The sequence below is a fragment of the Megalobrama amblycephala genome, linkage group LG24 (genome assembly GCF_018812025.1).
Source record: "Megalobrama amblycephala isolate DHTTF-2021 linkage group LG24, ASM1881202v1, whole genome shotgun sequence".
Classification (NCBI taxonomy): domain Eukaryota; kingdom Metazoa; phylum Chordata; class Actinopteri; order Cypriniformes; family Xenocyprididae; genus Megalobrama; species Megalobrama amblycephala.
In genome coordinates this window covers 1610647-1631556 of record NC_063067.1, presented here as the reverse complement: position 1 = coordinate 1631556, position 20910 = coordinate 1610647, and the positions used below count along the sequence as shown (strand labels likewise).

The 20910-nt window shown below is 35.0% G+C and overlaps 2 protein-coding genes across 3 annotated transcripts; both read right to left on the bottom strand.

The window, feature by feature from the left end:
• Positions 1-639: 639 nt before the first annotated feature.
• On the bottom strand, positions 640-10161 carry sgms2b (sphingomyelin synthase 2b). The gene is made up of 6 exons (XM_048178855.1): positions 10009-10161; positions 7186-7689; positions 4350-4467; positions 4038-4191; positions 1449-1621; positions 640-1228 (listed from the first exon to the last, which is right to left on the bottom strand). Exons 2-6 carry the CDS (start codon positions 7677-7679, stop codon positions 1043-1045), a joined length of 1125 nt encoding a protein of 374 aa, XP_048034812.1. The 5' UTR covers positions 7680-7689; positions 10009-10161; the 3' UTR covers positions 640-1042.
• Positions 10162-12275: 2114 nt separating this feature from the next.
• On the bottom strand, positions 12276-18626 carry aimp1b (aminoacyl tRNA synthetase complex interacting multifunctional protein 1b). 2 transcript variants are annotated; one of them, XM_048179109.1, is made up of 7 exons: positions 18271-18626; positions 17014-17122; positions 16167-16280; positions 15870-16028; positions 12925-13127; positions 12573-12741; positions 12276-12498 (listed from the first exon to the last, which is right to left on the bottom strand). In XM_048179109.1, exons 2-7 carry the CDS (start codon positions 17114-17116, stop codon positions 12332-12334), a joined length of 915 nt encoding a protein of 304 aa, XP_048035066.1. In that variant the 5' UTR covers positions 17117-17122; positions 18271-18626; the 3' UTR covers positions 12276-12331. The 2 variants fall into 2 exon arrangements, with proteins under 2 accessions (XP_048035066.1, XP_048035065.1); XM_048179108.1 differs by having other exon boundaries at positions 12925-13133; positions 18271-18617.
• Positions 18627-20910: the final 2284 nt, after the last annotated feature.

The following is a 20910-nucleotide window of genomic DNA, read 5'->3' as shown; positions in this document are numbered from 1 at the left end:
AAACACGTCCTTAAACTGCATGTTTAAGAATTGGCACAATGTGGTTTAAAGTGGTTTTGTGTATTGCATGTCTCTGTGCAAAATGTCAACTTCCACCACTTGAACTTAAATCAAAGGTTAAGCTTTTAAAGCTATGCAAATTCAGGGGACTCAAATTAATTTAGTTTATTTGTAATAAAACACTGTAGTTGTATGTTTTGCATCATGCAATTGTGATATCTGACATTTTCCAAGGGTTTGATCCTATCCATCAAAAGTAGAGTATCTTCACAATGATGTTTTGATGAAGATACTCTACTGTTTATCAACCATTTTTTGGGGCATTAAGTCTAGAGTGTTCAGTTATGCATTTAAAAAATCGTTTGTTTACAAATCCCAGCAAGCTTCAAAATGTAATTTGCATTTTATCAAATTATATTTTGCAAATGTGCACAAATGTTCAGAACGTATTAAAGTCAAACGTGTTTATTTGTCACATAGGCCCACACATCTACTGCATAGGCTTGGCAGACTTGGCAGTTTTAAAAGGCAGTTTTGCACTAAACTTGAAAAATAAGTATAAGAATAGATGCATAAAAACAATAAGCAAACAACACAAATAGAAAGTGTAATCTGTGAAATAAGACTGAGTTCAAGAACTTAAGAAAATAGTATTTATTTTGCAACCTTCATAAAACAAATAAAACGTTTCTTTCACAAGGCAATGAACATAAATTAAAAACTATACAACTACTTTTCAATCCTTCATTGAGAATATAAACGTCTTGATTATGTCTGAGTAGGATGTAACAAAATACTACCAGGAACATACACTGAATGGTCTTATCCCTGCTGCAGAATGGCGCATGTTGATACTGATATAAACTTTGACTAACCACCAGGAACCACACATTTTCTTCCATCAAAAGCATGTAAAAGCTCTGACAGGTCCGAGGTGCGGCACTTCAAGTAAACAGGACCTAAATTTGAACAGATAGCGTTTTGTGGTGCACACTCACATTTACATTTCTACCGTCACAGTGACTTTGTTACCCAACAAACGTCATTCATCTCGAGTGCTCTGCACTTTTGAGTAGCTCTTGCACGGGTTCTTGAAGCACGCGGATGGAAGCGACACGGGCCATGAGAACGTGCAGGGAACCGTTGTCTTAACGTTCTTCTCCAGGAAGTTAAACACAAGGTTCCACCACGTTCGGTTCAGATAGTTGTGAGGAGATCCTCTTAATGCCTACAAAATCAGGAGAGAATCCAAAACGTGGTGATTATTTTGGTCCAATTTGCCATTTAGTAAGACCAAAAAATCTGTTTATCTACACAATTAGTGTACTTGATGTACACTAAGTTTGGAATAATTCATGTTTTAACCAAGGCTGCATTTATTTACTTAAAAATTTGAATGGAAGTGAAATGTTGCTTTTATAGGATATGTAGTTTCCGTGGGCTTTTACCTGGTTGTTGGCCATGGTGTGGTACCAGTAGAAGAGGCGTGAGGTGATGAAATACGCCACCACTACATCCACGCTGTAATGCTCATGCGCTATCAGGATACAGACCACGCCGACTGCACTTAGCAACCAGCAGATCACGAGATAACAACGCCAAAACAGCGAGGGGGGCGAGTCTATGACACAAAACAACAAACTTACAAAAGTAACCACACAAAAACAGAAAGAACTAACATTGCGGCATTCAAGTAGAGGCTCTCAGAGCAAACATTTGGGCTTGTGAATGCTCAATATTTAATATTTGCCGATAACTCAAAACATCCCGTCATGCAATATTGATTTGATTTAGTAGCCTGAATATTACTATATTATATGCCTATTTTAAACAACTATTTACTAGTTATTAACCCACAAATGCAACAAAAATATAACATGAACATTTAATCCAACATGGCCATTCACAAGAAAAAAAAAACACCTTAGTTTTTAAAAAAAAATTTTTTTATAATGGCTCCTTGTTGGCTCGCCAATTTTTTTAACGTACAGCATAAAGAACGTTTCTTCTTGGTTATGGGAATGTTAGAGGAACATTCCGTTTTAGTATTTTGAAAATGTTATGAGAACATTCTATCGTTATTATTGAAGAACGTTATTGAACAGTTCTGAGAAATTTATCTTATCCCTGTTATCTAATCGTCCTATTGATTTTCTAAGGACTTTCTGAGAATAATAGCCCCAAAATATGTTTAGTTCATTAGTTGTGTATAATATTCCAAGATCATTTTCTATTAACATTTTAAGAACATTCATTAAAAAACAAATAATATCATATGGACGTTCCACAAACATTTCCACAATGTTTTCTGCTAGGATTCTAAAAACATTTAGAAAATATCAACACAAGGACATTCCGAGAACATTGTTCTAAGAACGTTTCCTTAACATCACGAGAATGTACTTCAAATCTTTATAATGTTATAAGAATGTTCCATAAATATTATTTTGTCCTAATATTTACATAACCTTAAAAAACATTATTGGGTCATTCCGTGTCAAATCAACCAAATGGAATATTCCCCAGCTAAAATTTTTTATTTTGTTCATATTTTTTCTGTAGAAAGACAAACATAAATAGTGATGAAAGCCAAAATATTAAATGTCACAGATGTATATTTACGGAGTAATCCACTGTTTTGAAGAGGAGGATCAAAATGACAATTTTCACCTGAGATTTGGAGCCAAATAAGAGGGGTAGATCTATTAGTTAAATCTGTTGACTTTATCAATCTGTGTTTCATTATATGCCAACAGAGACAGTTCAAAAATGGAGAAAAAGCACTTCTTGTGTTTTTTCCTCAAGTTTGCATGCCTGTAACTCAAGAAGTGTTAAAGATATCTTAATATCCTTTTAGATTCTGGTTCTTAAACTTTTCTTCTGGTATCTTCATTTTAAAGGCCTTCGATGGTTCAATCCCAGAGATATGGAGATCTTAATGTGTCTCCATGAGTAAACTGGTAAATTGTGCACATTTTCAGTGGTCAAAAACCAAATGTGGTTCACTTTGCACACAACTGATACATTTTTCTTTTAAAGAGGAATATCTGAAGAACAAATATGTTTTTTGAACATCTAGAAATGTATCTTGTGTTTTTCTATCATCTAAATTGCATAGAAAATACCTGTCTGAGTGCCATAAATACTCCTTTTCCAAAGTTTGCGTGCCTGTAACTCTAAAAGTATTCAAAATATCTTAATATCCTTCTAGATTCTCATTCTTAATAAACTTTCATTTTGAAATCTTCATTTCCAAGGCCCTATATAGTTCAGTCCCATAGATATGGCGATCTCAAAGCAGCTCCATGTTCAAATTGTTGACTCAAATTGTTGACCCATCGAGGGCCTTTAAAATGAAGATGCTAAAAGTTTGTTAAGAACCAGAATCTAAAGGGATATTAAGATATCTTTAATACTTCTTGAGTTACAGGCATGCAAACTTGACACAAAAAAACACAAGAAGTGCTTTGTGCCATTTTTGAACTGTCTCTGTTGGCATATAGTGAAACACATATTGATAAAGTCAACAGATTTTACTAATAGATCTACCAATCTCTGTGTAAAAATAAAATAATGATGCTGCCATCTTTATAAAGTCATTTTTACACCCCTGTAAATTGGCTCCAAATCTCAGGTGAAAATTGTCATTTTGACCAATATACAGTAAATATACATCTGTGACATTTAATATTTTGGCTTCATCACAATTTATGTTTGCATTTCTACAGAAAAAAATATTAACAAAATCAAATATTTGAGTCCAGGACCTCTGGTTGATTTGACACGGAATGACCCTACTGAAAGTTAGGGATGCCATTACTCATTTGATCAGTGCGTAACAGAACAACAGTGTGAATGTGAAGCGGATCACAACTAAAGCAGACAAAAACACTACTTCTGAAGGACAAGAGCAAGAGCATGTGTTCTACGTCATTAAATTCACTTCAAGAGGCTGCTGACTAAAAAAAAGCTGGTAAAATTGGGCATTTAGCAGTCATGGTGGTAAAAAAAGACAGTAACGGTTTCCTCATACTCACATTCCTGAATGAAGAGGAAGGTGAGGGTGAGCATGACCGTGTGGCCACTGTACAGAAAGTCTCCACACATGAGATGGGAGCCTGTGATGGACAAACCTCCTCCAGAAACCAGCTGCAAAACTCGCTTGATCTTGCCGTGAGAATCACCGTAGAGCTACAGAGAGAAGGCCATGAGGTAAACGCAACACTTTTTTTTCAAACATTACAACGTGTGTAAGCAATACTTTTATCCCTAGATCCTTCTCCTTTTTTGCCTGTGTTTTGATCTGGAGTCCCTGTACTCCGTGTTGGTGTTGGTTGAGCAGCACTCACCTTCGGGGCACAGTCCATGTGCATGCTGGGAACCGGAAGAGTTGTGATGTACATGGTGACCATACGGTACAAATACAACATTCCCTGCAGGAAGAAAAACCTTCGGCCCACGATGGCTCTGTCAACACAACGGGACAAGGAGGAATCAAGGGATTGAGTTGAGTTTGTATTTGCAACTGCATACAATATGATGTTTTATCAACAGTCGAGGCAATGATCTGAAAGCGGTGTTGGGGAGTAACTAAATAAAAATAGCAATGCTGCTAGCTTAACCTAACCTTAACGCCCGTTCACACCACAGACAAAAACTACAACTTTCTAAAAACTGTTCTAAGAACAGCAGAACTAAAATGATTATGGCACAGAGAAACGATATTGTTGGAATCGCTTCCGGAACGATTTTTTTTTTCCAGGTGATGAACGATAAAAACATTGACAGCCAATCAGAATCCATCCTGCTTTAAAGCGCATTTAAAGTGACAGAAGATAAAACTGCAGCGCGTGTTAATAATAAACAGGACGATATCGTTTGTTGGTGTGCTGTGGATGGTAATATAGTTATCATTATAGTTTTCTTTAAGACCTGTTCACAGCAAGAAACGCGTCGCAGAGCTGCATAAAAAAAAAAAATTGCATTCTCATTTGCATTATTTTTAAAATAATCATGTTTAACTGCGTAATTTGTAGCGGAAAACTACATTACCCATGATGCTGTACAGAAAATCCCACCAATCAGAGAGTGGCAGTTAGCAAATCATGCCAAAACAGCTCTTTAGCTCCGCCCACTCCTATGAAGCACAGCAAATTATGTACTCTCTCTACGCTCTCAATATATTTAAATATTTGTGATTATATATATATATATATATATATAAAATTTGCATTATCCGTTCACATTATTTCAACTTATTTTTAAAATAATCATGTTTAACAGCGTAATTTGTAGTGGAAAACTACATTACCCATGATGCTGTACAGAAAATCCCACCAATCAGAGAGTGGCGGTGAGCAAATCATGCCAAAACAGCTATTTAGCTCCGCCCACTCTCATGAAGCACAGCGAATGATGTAATCTCTCTACGCTCTCAATATATTTAAATATTTATATATATTACAATTTTTTGATTTGCATTATCTCAACTTAAAATAATCATGTTTAACAGCATAATTCATAGCGATAAACTACATTACCCATGATGCTGTACAGAAAATCCCACCAATCAGAGTGGCGGCAAGCAAATCATGCCAAAAGAGTTCATTAGCTCCGCCCACTCTCATGAAGCACAGCGAATTATGTAATCTCTCTACGCTCTCAATATATTTAAATATTTGTATATATATATATATATATATATATATATATTATATATATATATATATATAATTTGCATTATCCGTTCACATTATTTCAACTTATTTTTAAAATAGTCATGTTTAACATGCTTAATTCGGAGCAAAAAACTACATTACCCATGATGCTGTACAGAAAATCCAACCAATCAGAGAGTGGCGGTGAGCAAATCATGCCAAAACAGCTATTTAGCTCCGCCCACTCTCATGAAGCACAGCGAATGATGTAATCTCTCTACGCTCTCAATATATTTAAATATTTATATATATTAAAATTTTTTGATTTGCATTATCTCAACTTAAAATAATCATGTTTAACAGCATAATTCATAGCGATAAACTACATTACCCATGATGCTGTACAGAAAATCCCACCAATCAGAGTGGCGGCAAGCAAATCATGCCAAAAGAGTTCATTAGCTCCGCCCACTCTCATGAAGCACAGCGAATTATGTAATCTCTCTACGCTCTCAATATATTTAAATATTTGTGTATATATATATTATATAATTTGCATTATCTGTTCACATTATTTCAACATTTTTAAAATAATCATGTTTAACATGCTTAATTCGGAGCAAAAAACTACATTACCCATGATGCTGTACAGAAAATCCCACCAATCAGAGAGTGGCAGTGAGCAAATCATGCCAAAACAGCTATTTAGCTCCGCCCACTCTCATGAAGCACAGCGAATTATGTAATCTCTCTACGCTCAATATATTTAAATATTTGTATATATTAGAATTCTTCGATTTGCATCATTTTTAAAATAATCATGTTTAACAGCATAATTCATAGCGATAAACTACATTACCCATGATGCTGTACAGAAAATCCCACCAATCAGAGAGTGGCGGCAAGCAAATCATGCCAAAAGAGTTCATTAGCTCCGCCCACTCTCATGAAGCACAGCGAATTATGTAATCTCTCTACGCTCTCAATATATTTAAATATTTGTTTTTATATATATATATATATATATATATATATATATATATATATATATATAAAATTTGCATTATCTGTTCACATTATTTCAACTTATTTTTAAAATAATCATGTTTAACATGCTTAATTCGGAGCAAAAAACTACATTACCCATGATGCTGTACAGAAAATCCCACCAATCAGAGAGTGGCAGTGAGCAAATCATGCCAAAACAGCTATTTAGCTCCGCCCACTCCCATGATGCACTGCAAATGATGTAATCTCTCTACACTCTCAATATTTTTAAATATCTGTATACATATGCATATTGTGCAATCAACTTAGAATATATTGTTTTTATATATTTAATCAACATTTTTAAATGACTAGGTTTATATTTCTCATAATTATGATTATGCTGGTCGCAATGCATCATGGGATTGTAGTTTCTTTTAAGTTCACAGTCTTGTACCTTTGTCTTTTTGTCCTATTTTTTTTTGCTTCAAATCAAAGTTGGTTAGACCATAGAAATGATTCTATCCAGATAGACTCTCACCTGTGCTTGAGGAAGAGCCATTGGATGAACCACAGAGCCACCAGGATCATTCCGTTGACCTCGGTGACGGAAAACGCCCACTCCATACGCGGCACGTAATCAAAGAACTTGTCCGGTAACGGTGGGCTGACGGACTTATCCGGGACTCTCTCATGGATGATAGTGATCATGACGGTCGTAAGGATGAGGTTAAAACCGGCCCAGATGAAGGCGATTCCCGTCTTCCACCATTCCGACGGCAGCCGAGCGCTGGACTTTGGGATAGGGATGCGAATGTAATCCTGGTTTTTCCGCAAGGCTTTTCGGAAACCCCGTGCCAAACGCTTTGGCTTGCTGTCATTTGGCTTGTCGGCAACCTGACCGCTACTGGGCGTGTCCGGAGAGGGGTGTGTCCGTCCGATCTGGGGGCATGTCCTATCCTCTACCATCACCATCACATGGAAGTCGCCGCTGTCTATGTCATCTTGTTCGTCCAGAAGTTGAGATGCTGCCATCGTTTATATACTAAAACACAAAAACAGAGTGGAATACTATTTAATATTAAACAATATTTAATATAATATTGTAAACAATATGCAGCATGCCACAATAAACACATCAAACTGCTGTCAATATGTTTGACTCGGTGACTGATTCAATGACTGTCTCAGAAATAAATAGTTATTTGCCATTTTATGACACTGTACAAACATGACAAACGCAAACGGCTTGTTTTCTTTCTATTTAACCAATCATTTTAAGGCAATTCATCTTGAAAACAAGTACAGTCAAGTTCAGTACAGCTCCATTAGTGGGGAAAAATCACAAATCTGTTGCATATGTCAAATAAATTCTGATCATTTTAGCTTACATCATTATCAGAAATTAGACTTTTCAGGCTGGTCATGTGCATGTGTGTTCGAGAGTAAAAAACAAACAAGAATATATAACCGTCACGGTTCGGTGCATACAGTCAGGCGACAAATACAATCAATCTCAGGCGATCCATACTCCAATCCAGAAGGGGGCGTGCGTGGTAATGCAATGCTATTTGCTAACCACCACAACAGGACAAGCACAGAAGAAGATGAACAGACAATCTATACATAGATATATTTACGTGTAATCTCTCAACCAGTGTTTCAACCGTGGAAACAGCTTGAGAATAATATCTCACACAGCACTACATTTACCTCAGGCAAGTCATTCAGTGTCCACAGCATGTTAGTTCACTAGAGAAATTAACTCCTTTCACTAAATATATGCATTATATTAACTTATACATTCATTATACTTACTTTAACTGTTAATTATGTCTTAATTATTTAATGTTTAAATAATTTTGTCATGAAACAAGTTAGAACAGTGACCATGTAAATGATTCTATTTCAAAAAATGATTAAGAGTAGGTAAATAATTGAACAATAATTTTATAATTAGATTTAGAAGATAATGCAAAACATGCCTTATGTACATGTTTTGATTATTATATCTAATAATAAATATCAAATGAATTTAATAGTTTGGCTTTGTTGTTAATTGTAATTGTTCAAGAAAGGGTTCCCTGTACATAGTTTACAGCATTAGCTGAGATAGCTTTTTTGTTATCCTTAAGAAAATGTTAATTATAATTGAATTTATTTACACAATTTGTTCAATAAACCATTGATTAATTAAAAAAAGAAGCAATTTTATGTTTAGTTTTCTCCTCTTTGCGGTCATGTTTGTGTTCCGTCACACCCCTAATTTATACAAAAACATCGTAACATTAACAAGTTTATCAATGCATGAACTAAACTCACATTCCAACCATTTCTGACACGTTTTCCATGCATATTGTAATTATATCCCTCTATCATATAGAACCTGTAGGCGGGTGGGTTTATTTAGTTCACTCCGCAAATCTTTGGGCGTTTCACTGTGAAAGTGTGTGTGCTTGTGTGAGAATCTAAGACACACCCTGAAACCGGTGACACATGTTCACATTTCTCATTCAGATCTGACTGACCCTACAGCGGTCCGACCGGTTTGAGCCGTTCTGATTCGTCTAGATTCTCCTCCACTAAAACCCCAGAAATGAACTACAAATTTCATATCTATATGATTCTAATTTAGGAAGGTAGGAAGACACATGCAATATTTAGGTGCGTCCCAATTCTGCACTATTCTATGCTGGTTTGTAGTATAAATAGAGTTCACACTGATAATTCCAGCAATTAGAAGTGCACTTCAAATACACAGATGATGTGTTAAACTTCTATAACTGTTTTACACTTTCTCCTAAGGTCTGTATTCAAATGGATTCGTGAAATACAAGATTTAAGTGACTGTGAACAGGTTAAAGAATACACCACAGAATTACAATGGTGCATGTGCAAAGTCACAGGATGTTCATCGTGTGTAAATGTTTGACAGTTAATTGATCTGATTCGAGAGCATTGCTGAGCTGCCGCAGAAGTCATTGACCTCACACCTGTGAACGCGCGGCGCGCCCCTTGAGACCTTCAGCATCATCGGAGCCCAAAAAAAGAGAGTTCCAGAACCATCCGGATCCTAATGGAATGATGATCGATCCGGATCAGCGCGTGGCTGCCAGTAAAACCATCTCAAGATCCCGAAATAAACACAAACACAGAGAACGCGTCTCAAAACACAACCTACCTAGACGTCAAAAACGCCGCAAAATGCAGAAAACTCACCAGGTTTTGTGACTTTCTTTACAGAAATGATTCTAAACCACATCAGATCATGAGATATTTCATGCACCTCACGGTTTTTACTTAACTACTAAGTCAATTCATACGCAAAACAACATCAGAGACAAACAAGAATCACTTTACATACCTGATGAAAGGTAAAATCCAACGCTCACAAAACAGCGTTAATAAAACAAACGACGAGACGAGTGATGAGAAGCAGACGATTCACCTGTTTAGCGCCGGAAGACTCTCTGAACGACGGGTTTTGGGGTGGGCTTTAACCCCGCCCACACCTGCAGTGCAGCCACGCCCACCACACGAATCATTTCGTCAGAGTGGTTACAAATGACAAAAAAACTTCGTGTTGTGCAATACTGGTATGGCAAGCCGTTTTGACTTTTATTCACATCTCAGGATATGAATTCTTGATACCAACAATTCAATTGTTGATATCAGGAATTACATTTCCACTAGTAACAATGTTAATTCTTGATATCAACATTTGAATTTCCACTAGTAAAAACTAGAATTCTTGATATCTGTAACTGTATTTTCACTAGTGAAATGTCACCATAGGCTGCCATTCAGATTCAATTGTTGATATCAAGAATTGATTTCTTACTAGTTGAAATTCCAATTTCTCATATCAGAAATACAATTCTTACTAGTAAATTGCGAATTTTTAATATCAAGAATTCAACTGTCACTAGTTGAAATGTCAGTTCTTGATATCAACAATTGAATTGCTACTAGTAAAAATTTTCATTTTTGATATCTGAAAATGTATTTCTGATATCAATATAATTTCAGATATCTAAAATGGCTTTCTTACTAGTAACAATCACATTCATGATATCAGAAACTAACATTGTCACTAGTGAAAATCAAATTATTGATATCAAAAATTAACATTTTTACTAGTACCAATTCAATTTTTGATATCAATAACTGACATTTCAACTAGTGACAACTGAATTATTAATATCAAAAATTACGATTTTTACTAGTAAGAATTGTATTTCTGATATGTGAAATTGGAATTTCAACTAGTAAGAAATCGGTTCTTGATATCAACAATTGAATCTGAATGGCAGCCTATGGTGACATTTCACTAGTGAAAATACAGTTACAGATATCAAGAATTCTAGTTTTTACTAGTGGAAATATAATTCTTGATATCAAAAACTGCCATTGTTACTAGTGGAAATGTAATTCCTGATATCAAGAATTAGCATTTAAACTAGTGAAAATTGAATTGTTGATATCAAGAATTCATATCCTGAGAATGAATAAAAGTCAAAACGGCTTGCCATATACTGGCCTCGGGAATGAGACTGGAATGCTTTCAGAAATGCAAAAACCGAACTGTAAACTTGTAAAACATTTAAAGCGCTTAGATTTATTATTCTTTTATCATACCTTATTGTTAACCTCGCTTTGTTTTCTTGTACTCATAAAACTGCAAATAAATTTTCAGAAGCATCACAAATATTACATATTAATTTTAATTATTTGTTATATTAACCCTTTAACTGGCCCACCAAGAAAAAATTGTTTGCATTTTTTATCTCATTATGTCACTATTTATTTCTTTCAACACATCCCATAATTTTTAAAATATCGGCCTCTACCAAATGGTTGATGTGTCACTTAAAGGTAAAATAATGAAATTCATACATATTATGAAAATCAGAAAATATGAACTATAATACTAATTTATTTAAAACATAATCAAAATAAAATAGTTTTATATATTGAATCTTGGTTATTTATTGAAGTATTCCATAAAATATTTCAGATTTTCATTTTAACACAGGAAATGGTGTTTTCTAGTTTTTTTTTTTTTAACAATAAACAAAAATAAATAACACAAATAACTAAAAGTAAAGACATTACATTCTTTCTGTATTCAAAAACTAAAAACAAAAAAGCGAAAGATAGTATTATAATGGCATTTTAGACTTTTATGATTCATGAAACACACCATTAGGTGTGGTAGTGCAACAGGATTTTTCTTTTTCTTTCTTTTTTTAGATATATGAACATTTCTCTTCTCGGACAGGGTGATTCATAACACTCCTGAAGCAGTGTTTTGAAATCGGCCGTCACTATATAAGTCGTTATTTTGTTTTTTTGGTGCACCAAAAATATTCTCGTGGCTTTATAATATTAATATTGAACCACTGTACTCACATGACCTGATTTAAATGTGTTTTTAGTACATTAATGGATCTTGAGAGAGGAAATGTCATTGCTGGCTATGCATCGGATTTCATCAAAAATATCTTAATTTGTGTTCTGAAGATGAATGAAGGTCTTACGGGTGTGGAACGGCATGAGGGTGAGTAATTAATGACTGATTTTCATTTTTGGGTGAACTAACCCTTTAAAGCAGAACACTGAGGCTTTTGGTGGATTTTAATAATTTATTGGTGGGATTTTGATCATGAATGACGGAGTTTTCATTTTTATTTGATCCCGCCGTTGCTGATGCTCGGGGCCCGGCAGAGGCCCTTCCCACGGACTTCAAATGCCACGCCCTTATACGTGGCCACGCCCTTCGCATCTGTACACAGGTCGGGCAGTAAACGCTCCCAGATCCGCTGTTTGGGATTCAACTCTTTCTCTGGTTCACCTGCACATCACAAACAGAGTCCGTTACAAACTCTAACAGATGTTTATGAGCGGTTTATGATGAGTAGCTCTTACCGGGGAAACTCTGGAAAGTGACTCTGTCGCCTGGCTGAGCAGCAGTGGGCGGAGTCAAGGGTTCCATCCTCTCTTGATTGACAGCGCAGAGGAGGCGGGCCTGCGACTGAACACCTCGTACCTTCACTGGCCGCACGTTACACAACAAAACCACCAGACAACCGACCAACTGCACACAAACACAATACACAATGACTTGACCATTAAAAAATTGCATGCAACCATGCAAAAGTATTGGGTCCGTATTATTATTATTATTTTATTTATTAATTAAATTAAAACCTGTATTCAGCAAGGATGCATTAAATTGATCAAAAGTAAAAAACTGTAAAATGTTTGTGGTGTTTTTAACCTGTTCTGGATCGGTCAGTCCACTGACCACGGTTCTGGGGGCGGGTTCTCCTAACTCCACTTCCTGGATGTACAGTGACTCTGAATCCGGATGTTTCCGGACGTCCAGAATCCGAGCGACCCGCAGGTCCAGACGGGACACGTCGGGTTTCTGCTCTCGCATCAGAACACACTCGGAAGTCTTCGGAAGTGCCGCTTCCGCACCTGCTCCTGAGACACACACAAATCTGTCACTAGAAATTAATCTCTGAAATAGAACAGGAAGAATCAAAATGATTCATGTATAATACTGCCAAAATCAGTACATGAGTTGCAACTCATGATTCTGACTTTTTTCCCCTCGCAATTGTAAGTTTATATCTAATAATTCAGAGAAAAAAAAAAGTTAGATTTGCGAGATATAAACTTACGATTGCGAGAAAAACGATATAAACTGCGGAAAAAGTCAGAATTGTGAGATATAAACTCGCAATTGAGAAATAAAGTCAATTATGAGATATAAACTCGTAACTGCAAGAAAAAAATAATAATTGTGAGTTATAAACATGCAATTTTGAGAAAAAAAGTCAATTTTGAGATATAAAATCGCAATTGAGAAATAAAGTCAGAGTTGTAAGATACAAACTTGAAATTGCAAAAAAAAAATTATTGTGAAACAAATTTGCAATTTTGAGAATACAATAATTGATATATAAACTCACAATTGCGAGAAAACATTGTGATAAACTCGGAATTGTGAGAAAAAATAATTGTGATATATATAAACTCACAATTGCAAGAAAAAATTGTGATAAACTCACAATTGTGAGAGAAAAAATAATTGTCAGATATAAACTCACAATTGCGAGAAAAAATTGCGATAAACTCACAATTTTGAGAAAAAAATAACATATAAACTCAATTGTGAGAAAAAAGATATAAATTCACAACTGCGGGAAAAGTCAGAATTGTGAGATATAAACTCGCAATTGAGAAATAAAGTCAATTAAGAGATATAAACTCATAACTGCAAGAAAAAATTATAATTGTGAGTTATAAACATGCAATTTTGAGAAAAAAAAGTCAATTTTGAGATATAAACTCGCAATTGAGAAATAAAGTCAGAGTTGTAAGATACAAACTTGCAATTGCAAAAATAAATTATTGTGAAACAAATTCGCAATTTTGAGAATACAATAATTGATATATAAACTCACAATTGCGAGAACAAATTGTGATATACTCGCAATTGTGAGAAAAAATAATTGTGATATATAAACTCACAATTGCAAGAAAAATTAATTAAGATATAAACTCGCAATTGCGGAGAAAAAAGTCAGAATTGTGAGATATAAACTCGTAACTGCAAGAAAAAAATAATTGTAAGATATAAACCTGCAATTTTGAGAAAAAAGGTCAATTATGAGATATAAACTCGCAACTGAGAAATAAAGTCAGAGTTGTAAGATACAAACTTGCAATTGCAAAAAAAAAAATAATAATTGTGAAACAAATTCGCAATTTTGAGAAAAAAATAATTGTGATATATAAACTCACAATTGCGAGAAAAAATTGCGATAAACTCGCAATTGTAAGAAAAAATAATTGTCAGATATAAACTCACAATTGCGAGAAACAATTATGATAAACTCACAATTTTGAGAAAAAAATAACAGATATAAACTCAATTGTGAGAAAAAACAATTGTGAGATATGAATTCAACTGTGAGAAAAAAGTCAGAATTAAAATATAAACTCACAATTGTGAGAAAAAAATTGAGATATCAGTGCTTCCCACAGGTTTGCCGGGCGAAAAATCCTCCTATTACCCATTGCACAAAAATGGTCTACTACATGTGACAAACAAATAATGTGTGATTTTAACAGTATTTTTATTTATTGAAATTAATTTTAATTACATAGCATACTATTACATTTAATTACATACTAATATTATGCATTGTAAATTATGCAAAATTACAGCATTTAAATGGTTATCCTTTTCCTATGTTCTCCTTGCTGTCATATAGTGTCTCTCTCAGTGAATGGGACACAGATTTTACTAGTAAAATTTATATAATGAATAATATATGTGTCAAATAATGTTCTTAGTCTTTTCTTCCTGTGCGGGAGACTACAATAATTTACTATGAATTAAATGGAAATCAAATTAAATATAATTTATTATGCAACTAAAATACCAATAATGCCCAAAAGAAAAAGAAAAAACTTAGCGTGTGACTTTTAATTATAAACAAGCCCGCAATACACCGGGACTCTTATTTTGAAATGTCTGTACTATTGCAGGCTGATCCTTCAGATTATAAAACAACCGTCTAAAACATTTTATATAAAGGCCATGAAGTAGACATTGTCATAATTCATCAACTTGAGTTCATTAGCAATCGCTTGGCATAAATCTGCGCTTTTCATTGATTGAGAATCACTTTGAAGCAGTCTGAAGCGCTGTTGCGTGAGCTTGTAGAACTCGCAACAGCGCCGCCTTGTGACTTTGAAAAATGCAGCGCCCGTTTGAATGTCAGCAGGAGTAAACAGTTCTGACGCACACATAACGAGAAAGTACGAAACGATTAGTTAATCGATCGCGGATGGTTTCATTATATTGGACAGATATAAAACTATAAGAGGATAAAAATAATAAAAGCAAAAATGTGTCTCCAAATATACTTGGGCGGCCGTTATTAAACCAGGGCGGGCTGCCCAAGTAAAATCTATGTGTGGGAAGCACTGGATATAAACAATTATCTTTTTTCTTTTTTATGCCGTAGTCTTGCATTGCATTCAAGGTTTACATTTGATCACTCACTGGGAATCGAACTCACAACCTTGCTGTTGCAAGCGGCTAAAATATGATTCCTTTAAACGTTCAGCAGTGGAATGATAACAATATTCCACACAAATGCTCTTGTTTTCTTGAGAATGACTCCAGGGTTTGGTCAGACTCACCTCTCCTGTCTCTCCTGCGTCTCCCCTCATGACGAGAGTGTGCGGCGCTCGTCTCCGATCGGGACGACGGGGCCGTTTCTGATGGAGGGGCCGTGTCCCCCAGCAGGGCCGTTTTAGATGCGATTGATGCCGTCAGAACTCGCTCCTGATGCAGCTTCACTAAAACACACACACACGCATCTACATGTGTGCGCTTCTGCATATCTACAGCTGTGTTTCTCACATGGTCTACATGTATTCTGTGTGATGTTCCACATTCATTTGTTTTTATCAGGATTTTGTGAGGATTTTAAGTACCTGCTTTCCTCTTCTGTGTTTCCTGCAGGTTTTTCTTCAGATCATCAATGTCTTTCTTTAGTTTGGCATTTTCAACAAGCAGTTTCTTCTCTTCCCTCACTGACGCCTGCAGCACTACACAAATAAACATAAAAAACACAAACATATTCAAAATAAATGTGCAACATAACTTTGAGAGAACCTTGCAAGAACGTTAGCTAAAGCTCTGAGAACGTATCCTGTTAGCTTGGAGGTTAAAGGGTTAGTTCACCCAAAAATGAAAATTATCCCATGATTTACTCACCCTCAAGCCATCCTAGGTGTATATGAGTATCTTCTTTCAATGAACACAATCGGAGATATATTAAAAATATTCTGGCTCTTCCAAGCTTTATAATGGGAGTGAATGGGGGCCGAGATTTTGAAGCCAAAAAAAAGTGCATCCATCCATCATAACAGTAATCCATACGGTGTTAATAAAGGCCTTCTGATATGGATATGGATATTTAATATGGATTTTTTTTTTTTTTTTTTTTACAAAAACTCATCGCTTTACTTCAGAAGGTCTTTATTAACACCTGGAGTCGTATGGATTATTTTTATGATGGATGGATGCGCTTTTTTGGGCTTCAAAATCTCGGCCCCCATTCACTCCCATTATAAAGCCAGAATATTATTTATTATAACTCCGATTGTGTCTGAATAATGGGATAATTTTCATTTTTGGGTGAACTATTCCTTTAAGGTTTGTGTTCGGGTTAGACACTTAGTTGTGATGGTTAATGTTAGGGAATGCATTCATTGAATGTCCTCACAAAGACAGCCAAACAAGTGTGTGTGTGTGTGTGTGTGTGTGTGATAGTCTCACTGGCTTTCTCTTGCAGGAACAGAAGCTGCTGTGTGAAAATCTCCATCATCTTCTCCTCATCCTGAGGATCTGATATGGAGGCCGGAGGTCTGTTATGAGACATCTGCACCTGAGACACAAAACAAACATCAGCGCTCATGAATTCATTCATAAATATGTCTGGCACAGATTGAGTTCTGGCAGAAAGAGCCCTGTGTGTGTGTGTGTGTGTGTGTGTGTGTGTGTCAGCTGTCACTGTCCAGACACTATAAATACACACACACTTGCTCAAGCCACAAGATCAACTCTCTCTTCCCATTACCGTTCATACACACAAGTACATGAAAGTACAGACACTGAACTGAACACAACACACACAAACATCACCACAAATACACAGAAACTACACTTCTGTCAGAACAAGAACACAAAAAGAACATGACAAAGAAAAATGTTCAAGATTTGGAACATTGTTGTTGATTATGGGTTATTATATGTGCACAAATTAAATTATTAAAGCGGGTGTGTGTAGGAACAAAAACACGCAATTAAATGTTACGGTAACATCCCAGCTAACAGGGAACATTCTCAGAACGTTCTGGCACGGTTCTCTCAATGTTATGAACAAACGTTCTTCCAGTAACATTAATAGAACGTTCGTTCAAAGTTATCTGATCTTTATACATGTTCTTAAAGTGCATAAAAACATTATTTATACATCGTTCATGAAGCGTTTTTTCTTTCTTTCAGAAACGTTACAGCTGGACCTTTAAAAAAAAAAAAAAAATGTTACTACTTGTTTCAGAACGTTCAAAAACATTCAAAAGTAACGTTTGCAAAATGGAACGTTCCCTTAATGTGGCATAAACAACAACAACAAAAAAACCCGTTCTTGTTTTTTGAATAATCTGAGAACATTCATAAATAACGTTTAAGCCAAACGTTCTTAGAACATATTTTTATTAGCTGGGAAGGTTCCATTTGTTTGTAACATTAACTATCAATGAAATTTTAGCAATGTAAATTTCTGCATCAAAAGTTATAGAGGAAATATTATTAAAAAGACCTGAGCTGACATGAACTAACAATAAACGTTTTTGAACGTTTAAAAAAAATTAATAAACGCATATTGCTCATTAGCATTAACTATAATGCTAACTAATATGACATTAGTAGTGTGTTACCAATGTTACTTGTCTAAGAGGCCTTCATACATTATTCCAGAGCAGTTATGTACATGCTATAATAAATATTTGGTATAATAACATAAATATTCACCTGTGAAGTGAGTTCTGTGTTTCAGTGGCGGTCAGAAGCAAAGGAAAGGACTGAAGTGTCTGACTCTGTCTCTCTCCCTCTGTTTCGGTCTGTCAGCATTCCCGATGTGAAACGTCGAGGCACATGTGCACACGATAGTATCATATTCTCCTGACCTGGACTCTCTCTTTAAACAGGTGTCAGGCTGCTTGTGTTTGTGTGAAAGTCGGCAGTTCATTCTGTAGTTTCACGCTAGACGGTGGGCGTGGTTACGTCACATTCACACATATAGTAATGACGTATTTTATAGGCCAAGTCGTAAGTTAGCATCACACTTCCCTCGACAAAAATATTGAATTATTGCATTAAAAAAAAAAAAAAAAAACTGTGTCAGCAAAGGTTTATGATATGTACAAGTTTTGTCCATCAAGATAATTTTCACAAATTAACACAGCATTTATTAATTTTGAAGCCTAAATACAATCGTCAGAAATAAGTTATAGATTTAGATAGATGGTTTACTCCTATTAGTTATGAATGGAAGAAATCGCAACGCGCAATATGGCGGAATACGTCCCGCCTTCTAAATAAAAGAGCCAATCACTGATTGATAAAGTCATTGCATCACTGCAGCTGCTGTTAGAAACTCCGGTTCCCATAGAAACCCGAGACTCGCGCTTAGGACTGCGCATGCACATTAGCTCGTCTAGCATAAAAATAAGCATTTTCAACGCTTTTTGAGCACAAGAAACAACAATTATGCGACAGTTCATGTTAGATTTTGTTGCTTATTTGAAATATGTTATTTAATTGTGAGTTCACCAAGCTGTTTTTGAGATTTCAGGATTCTCTTGGATGCTTTTACAGAGCTGGGTAGGTAATCAGTTACTGATTCCAAATTACATGACAAAAATTGTAGTTAGTAATGTAATCCATTACACATTTAAGGTAATGTAATCTGACTACTTTTAGATTACTCTTGACCAAACTCATTTATCACACTGATTTGAATAGGATAATCTTGTACCATATTGATATAAAAATACAAAGAAAAATAAAATATATTCTATTCTTTAATCAACAACATGAAGTGAGTTTAATGAAAAGCTCATTAAATCATAAAAAATTAACATTTAAAATAAATAATTTTAAAATAAAAAGCAATCAAAATAAAACAAAATAAAACTCATTTTAAATGTTTTTTATTTTTATGTTTCGGTTCGCAAGTCATTTTAGTTTTTTTAAATATATATGTGTATATATACAAAATATAAAAATATTTTTTTTTAAATGAGTATATATATATATATATATATATATATATATATATATATATATATATATATATAAATTTTTATTTCCGTTTTAGTTATTTTAGTACATCAAGTTGAACTAAATGAAAATGAGAAATGTTGGCATCTTGGTGAAAGTTTTTTATTATTATTTCTCTTAACTTATTTCAAGTAACAAAAATGTTTTAATGGTTTTAGTTTTAGTAAACTATAAGCCTGATGTATATAACCTTCATCAATAATATTAAATATTAACAAACATTATCTTACAGATCATTAATGAATGTACATCCATATAGTTGCATTATATTTGTTCAGTTCAGCATGATTTGCTGATGACTTATTAATGAAAGTGTGTCTTCAGTATAAAACATTATGAAACGATAACGGCACCGTAATGGGACTCACACTTATTGTTTGATTGTAATGCATCTTCTCGGCCACTAGATGGAGTTGCAGAACTGCAGCATTTCCTCAATGCAGCTCATCTCTGAAACTGATGTTCTCCGACGGCCAATTAATGACCATTGCGATCAAATTTGACCTCAGACGACATTCAGTCAGTGTCAGAGGATGTGATGTTCAGTCCTGCAGTGTTGAAAACAGTCAAATCAAAAACCAATAGGAGCACAGAACCTGGTGACGCCGTTAGTGAGACAACAACAAACCAGCACTTGCTCCACAGACATCGCCTTCTTCTTCTTCTTCTTCTTTTTCATTTAAATTTCTTTTCAAGAAAAGCCATGATCAAAATTAACGCTAGTGATTGTTTTTGTTTGCTAGCCACCATTATCCCGCATGTAAGTGCAGCTCAAACCTGTGAGTCAGTGATGCGCGCACACACTGTTTATGAACGTTGTCATGGTCTCTTGGTCTGCTTCATGTCACTCACTCACACACACACACACACACACACACACACACACACACACACACACACAGGTATTTGTGAGCTCCTGTTAAACTGTGCTCTGGGAGGAGTTTACATGAGGAGAACAGCTGCTTCAGATCCAGAGGAAGATCTTACGATCAGATCTAGAGACTCGTACGGTACTGTAACCACACAACAGAGAAGACAAACCAACACAATAACTAGCTTCACTTCACACTGATGCATTTTGTTGAATCTGCAAAAATGAACGTCATTTAGCAGACGCATTTATCCAAAGCAACAAAGGCAGTTCGTACAATGCCAGGTTTGTCAGATGAATCAAAATGATGAACAACAGAGCTTTTGATTCAAGTTTATAAAGCACTTTAAGCTTTAAATACACACTCAGATACAAAAACAACGTATTTACAATATTTAATGATCACAATAACCCGAGAAGTGAGAAATAACTGAACACAAGTAGAACTAGATTAAAAA

What these genes read in the sequence shown, in the direction of transcription:
- sgms2b (XM_048178855.1), bottom strand. Translation starts at nt 7,679, where the DNA reads ATGGCAGCATCTCAACTTCTGGACGAACAAGATGACATAGACAGCGGC. An exon ending in ACATGGACTGTGCCCCGAAG is followed by an intron (nt 4,192 to 4,349) that starts GTGAGTGCTGCT and finishes TTCTCTCTGTAG; the next exon opens with CTCTACGGTGATTCTCACGG. An exon ending in CTTCCTCTTCATTCAGGAAT is followed by an intron (nt 1,622 to 4,037) that starts GTGAGTATGAGG and finishes TTTGTGTCATAG; the next exon opens with ACTCGCCCCCCTCGCTGTTT.
- aimp1b (XM_048179108.1), bottom strand. Translation starts at nt 17,116, where the DNA reads ATGTCTCATAACAGACCTCCGGCCTCCATATCAGATCCTCAGGATGAG. An exon ending in GACTGACCGATCCAGAACAG is followed by an intron (nt 12,742 to 12,924) that starts GTTAAAAACACC and finishes GTTTGTGTGCAG; the next exon opens with TTGGTCGGTTGTCTGGTGGT. An exon ending in CACTTTCCAGAGTTTCCCCG is followed by an intron (nt 12,499 to 12,572) that starts GTAAGAGCTACT and finishes TGTGATGTGCAG; the next exon opens with GTGAACCAGAGAAAGAGTTG.